Source organism: Pogona vitticeps, chromosome 1 (genome assembly GCF_051106095.1).
Source record: "Pogona vitticeps strain Pit_001003342236 chromosome 1, PviZW2.1, whole genome shotgun sequence".
In the NCBI taxonomy this organism is placed as follows: domain Eukaryota; kingdom Metazoa; phylum Chordata; class Lepidosauria; order Squamata; family Agamidae; genus Pogona; species Pogona vitticeps.
Genome location: NC_135783.1, coordinates 123,053,947 through 123,066,067, shown reverse-complemented (window position 1 = coordinate 123,066,067; position 12,121 = coordinate 123,053,947). Strand labels below are relative to the sequence as shown.

General features: G+C 39.7%; 1 protein-coding gene across 1 annotated transcript in view; it reads right to left on the bottom strand.

The window, feature by feature from the left end:
* COL21A1 (collagen type XXI alpha 1 chain) overlaps positions 1-12,121 on the bottom strand; it is a 128,464-nt gene that overhangs the window by 71,245 nt on the left and 45,098 nt on the right. The window contains exons 7-10 of the mRNA XM_020781776.3: positions 12,000-12,077; positions 11,315-11,323; positions 9,722-9,805; positions 7,745-7,807 (exon numbers count right to left, since the gene is read on the bottom strand). Coding sequence (XP_020637435.3) covers positions 7,745-7,807; positions 9,722-9,805; positions 11,315-11,323; positions 12,000-12,077 — 234 coding nt within the window. The remainder of the gene's footprint in view (positions 1-7,744; positions 7,808-9,721; positions 9,806-11,314; positions 11,324-11,999; positions 12,078-12,121) is intronic.

The window sequence follows — 12,121 nt, the reverse complement described above, 5'->3', positions numbered from 1 at the left end:
CAACAGTTTGCAGACATGCTTTAGTCACTTTGATTCAGATGAGGAACCATACTTGGCATGAATTATGGTAAGCACTACAGCAAACATAATGCTACCCAAAATTCTGTTGCATAACCTAAGTCAAGTCAGAGGTATTCCTCAAAAGTAAATAAAGAACCTCAGGGGCATGCATGCATTTACCACTTTGGGTGTGTACATATGCCCCCCAAGAATCACCGGGGGGGGGGGATCTTAGTCAGCAAGGAACAGACACAAACTTATGACCTTGCTTATCTTACACAATAGAATTTTGGCCATTGAATTCTACTTGCAGCCAAAGCTGGGAAGGGAAAGGAAAGGAGAATTACAAAGAGGAATGGGAAAGGTGCAAGCACACAGCGGACACTAGATCGTTAGGCGACAGGAGTCTGTTTGCACTGAACCTACAAAATAAAAACACAGCCAATAATGTCCTGCTACTGAATGTTCTTTATGTGTGACATGGTCACTTCAAATTTACAAGACAATTTTGCAACACGCATGCAACACTAAAGCACTCTGGAAAGAAACAATTCATAATTTGAAATCTGAAAAGTAATAAAGCATTCAGTTTCTGTTCTGTATTTAATAGTGCGCCAGCTTTCCAACACAACAAATCCCTTTTGGATCCTGGAGAATGGGGTTGGATGGTGATACTTCACGAGTAAAGCATGTGCACTGTAGACAAAACATCACAGATTAGCTATCTGGCATCTCCAACTAGGAGTGAGAAAAAATGCTTGTTTGAGACCCTGGAGAGCCATTTTCAGGTAGTGTGGATAACACAGAGCTAAAAGGAACAACAGGCTTGGCATAAGGCGGCTTTGCTCAATTCACAGTTTTTTCTAAAGCACCCCTTTTAGACAAAGTCCCACAACTGTAGACCACTGATTTTGCAAGAGTGAGACTGACAATGTGCTGGACCTACTGCAGATCAACAAACGTAAGACTTTGCAGTTAAGAGTGTCAACTGCATCAACCCCACATGTCCACTTTTCCCCAGATAACAAACAAAAGCTCTTTAAAATGAACAACCTGACAGTAGTATGAATTTAATATTAATGTTCACACTTTCAGTAAACACACAGAGGAGGGGGACCACCCCTGCTGACCATGTGCTCCAGTCCTGGAGTGAAATGCCTGAAAGGGCCACACAGGTACATGATACAATAGAAGATTTCTGAACACGTGAAGAGGCCACGCTGTGTGTAGGGCAGCATGTGCACATTTCAGACTTTGCACTAAGTGTGTAGCTTGCAAATTAAATTGAAATACTGTACAATAAAAATTCAGTGGCAAATGCCGTGCTAAAAAGTTAAAACCTCAATAGCGGCACAGCACAACTGATTTATGAGTCATATTTCTGTCCACCAGGACCTCCAGTGCAATACATAATGCACTAAGAATAGTTGTTAAAGCATATTAAAACCAATTTTAGAAACCAGTTTTTTTAAAAAACTCATTAAGGGGAGCAAAGTTAATAATGCACATTAATATAATAAAGTAGAAAATAATAAACTCTGGTAGCTGAAAAACAGAACACTAAAAGCAGGTATAAAGCATGCTGTAAAGCCTATATAATTTTTTTAAAGTATTTGTTTGGCACTGAAAAGAGATCAAAACTGACATCTGGCAAGTTTTCTAGAAATTACTCTTTATATACAGAGCAGCACAATAACACCAAAAAAGTCTCTCTCTCTCTCTCTCTCTCTCTCTCATTATTAATAAAAGGCAGCCAAGACAAGTAAGATAATGGCCAAAATCCTGCTGCTGAGCATAGTAAAATGCATTAGAGTAGGCCTATGGAGATTTATCTAGTCAACTCCTCCATAACTTCATTTATTGAAATTGGTCTACTCTGACTGCCACTTACTGTGATAAAGTAAGTCACAGTTAGAGCAGGCTAATCTATGGAGTAGACTTGCAATATCCCCATTCAATTCAATGGGCCTACTCTAGGACAATTTACTACAGTAAGCACAGGATTTTGGCCAATATATTGGCTATAATCCAATAGTAAGTTGCAACTAGAGTGGGCTCATTGAATCAGTGGACATTTGGTGACTCAATACATGTATAAGTTCTGTTGATTCATTGGGGAGTACTCTAGTTGCAATTTACTCCTGGATTTCAGCTACTGACTTTATACAATCCCTTTTGTGAGCCACTCATTCAGTATGAGCAGGAAAACACTGAGTAGCCGCACCACCACCATCAGTGTGCCTTTCTGGTCACCTTCCTCTAATGTCTGCTAAACACAGACAGCTGTACAAATGCAAGGCTTTCCAGGTGATCAAGAAGGTTATACATCCTCACCTGTCTTCTCCTTGCACACCCAACCTCATGGTCCTTGCCTGTTCTTGCAGTCAAGGACCATGAGCAGACATGCACAAAATCCTGCCATTCACACAATTATAAGAGTTGCACAAATGACCTAAAACAAGGATTTTCACTACTTTGAGAATTCGAAGTACAAGATAGGTTTCTTCTATCTTTCTTACCAAACAGCCAGTCTTCTGTTCCTGCTGCATAGTCTGTTTGCTTTGCTGGGAACAACACTAGACAAATGTGCAAATTATGGAGACTTTGGATAAGAAAGAAAGAGCTCTTTGGTTGAAGGAGATATAAGGGAGCTTTAAAATTCCCCAACAAGGCACCCTGCCATATCAAGACAACCCTAACTGATGAGAAGAAAGAATTTAGCAAGTATCCTTCAGTCCCTAATGATCAGCTGCCCCAAATCAGCACAGAAAGCCCTGGCTATATACAGCTGCACTGATGCACAGGTCCTGTTTCCATGCTTATATGCAGACACCAGGAACTTGTAGCCGGAGGGCCATGCTGAACTCAAGGACATGGGTACCCAACGTGACTTTGTTCATATGTGCACGTGACTTATGAGATGTTCTTCTAAACGAAGCTACAATTCTTTGCTGGTTTCCCCCCTTAACATTACCTGTGTTCATCCTCTCTAGGAATTACTGTTCAAAATGAATTAGTGTGAACCCTTTCTGAAACATGTGAAATTGATTCTTTTTTCCTACTGCAGAATATCTCAGCATTTTGATGAAACTGCAGGTTTAAATTTAGCCAAATTGTTCAAGTAAGCCCCAATAAAGACTTCAAAGATTTTTTAAAAAATAATCACTGGTTCCATTTTATATTAGTTTTTTACCCTCCAGATTTGCTATTCCAATTCTTGGATTTTCCCTCAGTGCAATCTTTAGTATGTGGAAATGTGTATTTTTGGTATTAACTTCATATGAATACTGTGTCAGCATCCAAAGGGAACCACCACAATAATTTCAACCATCTGTTTTGCCTATGAACATGGCCAAAATGTAGCTAAGCAACCAAAATAAGAAAATTGGACATTTTATAAAGTGTGACATGAAGTTCTTTAAGTAACTGGCAATATTCCTAAAATTTAAAAACGCTTCCAACATGATTCCCCCCTCCCCGCCAAAGACTGTCCAAACACAGTGTATGCACACATACAAAAATATAATAGTACCATCTCCAAAACCTTTTTTTTTCACTAGAAACAGAATCTGAAATGCATCAAAATCACAGGCAGAATATATTTGGGACAAGATTAATGCATTTTTATTTATATATATATATATATATTTAGTATCATTTGTGTGGGAAACTTCTGCTTAAAGATTGTACAGTGATGCCTTTCAAGACGAATGCCTCACGCAACGAAAAACTCGCAGGACAAAAGTATTTTGCGATATTTTTTTGGTGACTCGCAAGACAAATTTTTCTACGACCACGCTTCGCAAGATGATTTTTTTTGCATTTTTTCCTTTTAATTAAATATCAATGTATTCCTATGGGAACCTGCACTTCGCAAGATGAAATTTTCGCAATACGAAACGACTCACGGAACAAATTATTTTCATCTTGCAAGGCATCACTGTAGCTGCATTCTGTTCCAGTGACATGCAAACACTCCTGGAAGGAAGCGGCAGCTGATAGCAGGTGGGGTAACCCCTTCTTCTGCCCTTTCGCTTAGAGGTAGAGCATAAGATCAAAGGGTTATTTTAGCCAATCCTAGTTCCAATTAGGTAACTAGTATCCTATCTGTTTTTCTCACAACATACTATGTAAATCATGCCAAGTCAATAAAAGAGCCCTCAGGGCGTTGCCAGTTGGCTCCGCTGGCTCGTTCACTGTCAACTCCTTTGTTCTCTCTCTAAGGCAATTAGCCTTCCTTTGTTCCTTGATCACCCACAATTTGTAGGTCACCTTTCTCTCTATGAGGGGACTCAAAGGAGCTCCCAATATTATAACTACTAGAATTAAAAACACAATAAACTATACATTAAAAAGGAATTCAACCATCATAGTAATAATAATTAAAAAGCATGAAATGATTAAAAACATTTAAAACTTCTAAAACAAACTCACTAAGTTAAAACCAGCATGCATGACTCAGTTATCAAAAGCTTGCCAGAAAAGGTGCGTCTTCAGCTGTTGGTGAAAAGATAAAAGGGAGGGAATCAACCTCATATCCTGAGGGAAAGCATTCTTTCATGAAAGAGGGAAGGCCCTCTTTCATGTCCCCATCAAGTGTGCCCACAATGGCAATGGGACCCATAGGAGGGGCTCCTCTGAATATCTTAAGCACCAAAAGGGCCCATATGGAAAGATATGGTTCTTCAGGTAGCCTGGAGCCAAGCTGTATAAGACTTTATGCGTAATAACCAGCACTTTGAATTGGGCCCAGAAATGCTCCCTATAACTCCTCAGTCAGAGTCCGGCTACTGCATTTTGAACCAGCTGAAGTTTCTTGAACTATCTTCAAAAGCAGCCCCACATAGAGGATGGTATAGTAATCCCAACAGAGTGCAACTAAGGCATGCATCACTGCAGCCAAATCAGACATCTCAAGGAATAGGCGCAGCCTGCGCACTAGTTTTAACTGTGCAAACGTACTCCTGGTCAGTGCTGAAACCTGGGCATCCAGGCTCCGGGAGGAATCCAGGAGTACATCCAAGCTGCAGACCTGAGTCTTCAAGGAGAGTATAATCCCATCCAGCACAGGTTGCTTCCCTATTCCCTCATCTGTCTTCCAGTTGACCAGGAGTACCTCCGTCTTCACTGTATTAAGTCTCAGTTTATTTGCCCTCAATGGAGCTCATTACTGACATCACACACTGGTTTAGAACTGGGATAGCTTCCTTGGAATTAGATGGAAACAAGATATAAACTTGGGTGTCGTCTGCATACTAGTGACATCAAATCCCAAAATTCCAGACAACCTAGCACAGCAATTTCATGGAGATGTTATAAAGCATGGGGACAAAACTGAGCCTTGGCCAATGGCCAGGGTGTTGAACAGGAGTCTCCCAGCACCACCTTCTGAATTCTTGTAAAACAGTGCCTCAAAGTCCCATCCCAGAGAAACGGTCCAGAAGGACACCGTGGCTGGTGGCATCAAAAGCCTCTGAGAAGTCCAGCAGGGCATAGGTCATCCTCCAAGGTGACCAAAGTGGTCTACATAGCCAGGCCCAAAGCCAGACTGAAATGGGTCAAGATAACCAATACCGTGCCCAGAAATGGAGTATTTGAGACTGGCATGAACAATACTATAAATCATGAAGGAATTACTCCTTTTTATTTTTAGATTTCTGGAAACATTTTAAATCCTCTGTACAATTAAAACCACATTCTCTAAATACATTATTATCCAACTTAAAAGGAGAGGAATGGTTTGGGGGAAGATTTGATCTTTTCAAAAGATTCCAGTGTTCTACTTCAGCATTTTAATTTGCTCTTAACTTTAATTATCTAGCAAATTAACTTAGCATATCTGAACGTTTAAAGCCTTCTCTCTCTCTCATGTTTGCGCTTAACAGTGAGCGGCATTCCATACATCTTCTTTGCCAGGAGAAAAAGGAACCAGATGTCCCCTCTTATATTCCTCTGGGATGATCAAGTTACATGCTGTTTTATCCGAAGGAGCAAGCCCTCAGACTAGGTAGCTCACGCTTAACTACTTTCTTTTTAATACTCAGAATGATTTGTGCCTGAAGGGCTCCAAACCTCTGCAGGAGAGAGAAGACATATGACAAGGCTACATTCCTGAAAACAGATGAATTTCTGGCAGCTCTTGAGGGATTCTCCTGTAGCTGCGAATGGCAGTTCTGTCCTGTCCAAACACTGCAATGAGACAACTACTTGGGGGTTGACAAGATCACTGCCAGAACAACATCCTATGCCCTGTTTTGCAGAGCTCGGGAGAGCAAGAATGACTGTCCAAGCAGCCTGCAAGGGGCAGAAGATTTCAGTGATTCTAACTGAACACTGGTGGGATCCCATTTCAGAAGAAAACTGGGAAACATGTAGCTTCCTCGATGTTGTTGGGACCTTCCTTGCCAACAGCTGTAACCAGTAAAGCCACCAGGGAAGGATACACAATGCTCTTCACCCAGAGGAAGCCTTAAGTATGTAGACTCCCGTGTATGTATGCCCTTCTATATGTGTAAACGTTCCTCACACCACTTGCGACATCCAGTTATGGACACCAGGACCAGGGAAGATGAATGATTTCACAAGTGGGACGAGTAGCATGGCTCACTGCCCCTTGATTATGTGGAAGGATCTTATCTCTGTTCCATCAGGTCCCAAGTGGACTACAAAAGCTTTGAAACAGGTAGAAGATCAGATGTAGGGAGACAAAATGTGCCTTTTACAAATGCAAAGAATCTTTATGGCATGGTTGTTGTGGGTTTTTCAGGTTCTTTAGCCGTGTTCTGAAGGTTGTTCTTTGTGACACATCAAAATTAACAAGCTTTATTTGGGACCTACAGCCTGGGATTTTGGAAGAAGCAGCTACTGCCCGCAGAGGTATATACCAAATAAAACTTTAGCTTTAAAAGATCACAAGACTCTTTGCTGATTTTGCTGCAATAGACTAACATGGCTACGCCCCCAAACATCTACATAGCTGTTATCCTTTTAGTTCTAGAAACATTCGTTATACCTATACATGGTTTTCATTAAGGAAGTAAATCTTCACATATTTTGTTCTTGTAGGTCAGAACAAACATTTTTTAAAAGTTCTCAAAAGTTTTTTGCAATTTTTGCATTTTCAGACTTTACTTTTTGTGCATAACATAATGGTGATAGCACAAAACACAATATATAAAGTTTTACAACATAATGCATTACAAAATAATGCAGATGTCTTTTTGATAATTTCGATAAGGAGAAGAAAACCTGCAAGATATCCTTGCTTTTCATGTTTATACCCTGTATAATTTCTGTACCAGCCACCTAGAGTGGTCACAATGACCAGATAGGCGGGGTATAAATGGAATAAAATAAATAAATAAATAAATAAATAAATAAATAAATAAATAAATAAATAAATAAATAAATAAATAAATAAATAAATAAATAAAAACAAACAAACAAACAAACAAACAAACAAACAAACAAACAAACATAAAATCTGTGAAATATAGACCTAATGAGACTGGAAACCATAGTACAAGAGTTCAGTAAATTACACATACTGTATATACATGTATGGAAAAGGGAAGCATTTATGTATCCTTCCTGTGGCACATGTGGGCAATACATTTGTTCATGAATTCACTGATTCACAACCCTCATGCTTATTCTGGATTCTTGATTTTTATAGCATCTGACACAAGATTAATGCCAGTTTTGCGCTAAGATTACTAGAGATGACTAAGTTTTTAGTACTCACAGGCTTACCATCTTGACCAGGTTCCCCAGGATAGCCATGATTTCCAGGTTGTCCAGGATCTCCCTAAGGAGAAGGTATAGATATTACAACATAACAGAAAATGTAGGGGCCAGCAACAAATATTCTGTAGCATTCCTGTTCTAACTCCGTCTTTCAAGCGGACCCTTGTACTAATAATCTTCAGGGCTCACAAGCCAATGGAAAATTCTAGGGGTGGGGTGGGGTGGGAGCAATCTTGAGACTCCAGCAGTTAAATGGCTAGAACCAGGAAATTACACTTGCAAAGTCTAAAACCCAGGAGACAAGGCCAGAAACATTGTATGTCATAGTTGGTCCTTACAGTTAAATCCTTACTTTCCCCCTGGGATATGTTTTCACTGACTGTTAATATTATTTCCCCCAGAAATGCTAGATGTTGAAGATGTTGGAAAATTTTTATGACTTATGTGGGTAAATTTGGAGCAGATGGCATTAGTGTACTCTTGGCTGAGTACGGGTTCAGTGGGTTGGCCAAGATAGGCTCTGTCTTCTGGAGCAGAGGAACATGACCCAACTTCGCAACAGGACCACGTGGTGCCAAATCAAAGATGAAGAAGACAGTTAGTTGGCATGTCTTAAGCTAAGGATGGGTGGACAACCGGTGCCCCTCCAAATTATTACTGGAATGCAGTTCCCATCAGCTCTTGTCCACATTAGCAGTGGTAAGGGTTCTTGGAAGATGCAGTCCCACAATTTTTGGAGGAACACACGTTGCCCACTTCGGCATTGTCATAATTATATGGCAAAGTTGCTTAGTCTTAATTTTATGAATGCATTATGTTTTAGCTCTATTGTATACCCAAAAAAGGTTCTTTCTTCATGTTCTTTCTCTTAAACATGAATGAGTAATGTGAATGAAAGAGGGGTATGTGGAGATGTTTTTTTTTCTTTTGTGTTTTGCCCCTTCTTTTAACTTTGTTCAATCACTCAGGAAATTGCTCAGGAAAAATAAAACATCCAATAGCATTGCAAGAAGTGCTATCAACAGCCAATCAGAGCATCTAGGAGCAGCACAGAAGGGATTCTGAACCTATAAAAGGGCCTCCATTGGTTAGACCCCAGTGAGGGTAGTGGTTTAGTTTTTCTTGTGGGACTTTATTTGCTAGCTAACTCTTGGTGCCCCCCAATCTTGTACAGCGATGCCTATGCCTGGCTGGCTGTTAGACCTAGAAGAGAAGACACCTGTGAAAAAGGGAAGAGAAATCTGCTCTTATTCTAGTCATCTTGGTTTGGCAGAGGTAGGGTTTGATTGCACTTCAGCCTTAGATTTTCTTGACTGAGTTTCTTGGTTTTTGGGAGGGAGTCTGTCTCTCTGTGTGTGTTTTAATTTGCAAGCTTTCCCCTGTGGGGACGCTTCCCTGTTAGATTAATTATTTTAACATATTGTTTGGCTAACTCACTGTGTATTTCTTCTATTGAAGCTGTAACTTTTTTTATTATTACTATTTTTCTTCCTCAGGTATTGTTGCCTGCTTTTGAAGTGCATCTGTTGTGTTGACTCTGCTTTTTCTGGAGTAGTTTTTATGGATTATAGAGAGCTTTTGGATGAGTCCCAGAGAAAAAACAAATGGGGGGGAGGAGAACAGGAAATAACACCAAAGAGTTGGTCCTTTTGTATTTAATGAAAGGACCATTGCACAAACGATAAGAAAACTGAAGAGGCACTCCCCAGAGGAAGCCAAAACACATGAAGAATGAGTTTTTGCTGAGCACGTCCCTCCTAAACACCAGAATGTCCATTTCAGCCTCTTTTTTTGCATCCCACATAGTCTCGGCTCAAACCTTCAGTGTTAGTACATGAAAGGTTGAATGGACTGAAAATAAATGTTTCTGTGTCACACAGTCATGGAGTTTAACTCAACAAAAAGTGTTTAATATAGTCAAGTGTAATATAGTCGTAAGTGTCAACCTAACACATCATATAAGAACTCTACTCACTTTGGGGCCTAGTGGGCCTGGCTTTCCTGGAGGACAGATACAAGGAGGTGGTGTAGATCCCACATCACTTGGTCCATTCATGCACTACCAAAAATATACATATAATTTTTCAAACATACACACAAAACCAATGTTATACAGACTAACAGTCTACTGAATAAGCTTCTCTGCTCCTAAAATCACCTAGACTCTGACCTTAGAATCATTTTATAGGCCCAATACAAGGATATTAACAAAATCAAAATATAGCTTCAGTTTCTATATAAATATGCAAATCTTAAGCTAGAAATTTGTACAGACTACTGTATGAGCCAGAGAAGAATAAAAATTCTTAACACTGCATCCAGGGAGCCCAAATACTTACCCAGAGGAAGGACTAACAACAACACCTCTACCTCTTTCCTACTGCAGCCTTACATCATTCCAAATTGTGTCCTCAGGGAGGATCATCCTGATGCATTCCCTGCCCTTATTCTAGTCATCTTGGCTTGGCAGAGGCAATTACATCATATAGAAGGAGCACAGATAAATGGTAAGAGAACATGCTTTGCATGAAGAAGATCTTACGTTAAATTCCTAGCATCTCCAAGTCATAGTAAAATGATCAGGTAGCAGATCATGAGAAAGATGCCTGCCGGAGGCCTGAAGAGATGCTGCCACTCCAAGCAGAGCAAAGGAGGACAAAGCACGGCCCTTCAGATATTACTGGACTGCAGTTCTCATCATCTCTCAACAACAGTTGGCTAGGGCTGATGGAAGTTGCAGTCCAGTGAGATCTAGATGACCACAAATTGTCCACCACGGGAGTAGTTCCTCTAGCTAGAGTAACAATAGGCTGACCTATTGTTTCCTGACATCAGTTTCCTAAATGGGAGAGAATATTATCTGAGCAGATAATATGAGCATTTTGCATCATGCAAAATGATACAAGATGAGCTCCTCTGAAGCTGGGCGATTCTAATGTACTCTAAACACAAGGGTCTCTAGGTTTAATGGCACAATCTTGACTTGAAAGGCATAGGAATTTTCCACAGGGAAAAAAAAAGCCTTCAGCAATATCGATTTATTCCAAGCCATTAAGTTGTCTGCATCCACATTCAACCCAAGGCAAAAATAAAAATCCTTAAGAAAAAGATGTTTCTATGACATTTTTCCAGCTATTACTTGCACAAATAAAGACAACAAATCCCCAAACGTTTGAAACACAAGGAATGATCTGCCAAAGGTTTTCTCTGGAATTGTCTGTCTCAGTAGGACTTCCAGGAGGGAAACTTCCAGTGAACTGTCCTGGATTTTCCTTCCAACTGATATAATTTATACCCCAGTGTAAAAACTGAGTATCACTAGTAATATACAAATAATTTAATTCTCCATGATGGAGCATAATTAAGTTCAAGCACAGAGGCTGTTCCAAAATAAAAATAATAAAAGGTTTTAACTGCAAAAGGGATTTGCAAAAAAACCAAAACAAAACGAAAATAAAACCCACAACCCCTTCGCCCATGTTCTCACCTGATGAATAACAGTTAATTTGCAAGGAAAAGTAATAAATACTACCTTAAAGTCAGTATGAACAGGCATGTTTTTGCCTACCTCTCCATTCTGAAAAGACAAGAACAAACTTTTTAGAGTCTGTAGCATAAATGACACATAAATATATGTATATGTATATACATTCATGGAGATTCTTCCTGAACTAGTCAATGCTGTTAAACTATAACTTGTTTTTCACTTGATCCATAAATCTATGCAAAGAAGCTTCTGAAGAATTATAGAACTGTAGGGGAACTGAAGGGTCATTGCATAGCAGGAAATTCGCCACTAAAGCAACCTTGACAAGTGGCTACCCAACCTCTGCTTTAAAACCTCCAAGGAAGGAGAATTCACCATGTCCTGAGGCAGTCTGTTCCACTGCCAAGCAACTCTGTCAAGATGTTCATCCTAATGCTTAGCTGAAATCACCTTTCTTGTAATCTGGATCCATTACCTCAAGTCCTACCCTCCAGAAATGGAGAAAACAAGCTTGCTCCGTTTTACAAGACCTCTATTTCTCTTATAAGCAATAGACTCTAGAGAAAAATCTATGCCCATACATTTAGCAAGCACACTGATGGAAACAAGCCTAGATTCCTTTTAATTCCAAGAGGCACTGTTTACACTAACTCAATCATGGCAAAAATGTTTAAAGAAAAGAAAAAAGGAAAAGACATAAGAAAAAGGAAAAAGATGTCATGGTATCCTCTCCAAAACCCTTATAAATCTACGCCTTCATACTCACAAAGCCAGGTATTTCACAAGCTGTTTCTCGGTTGTTTTGTTCAGGATCACAATAGATCCTCAGCTTTTGGACATCAAACTGTTAACACAAAGATTATAAAGTTATTGTTCTTGGTGCTCTTC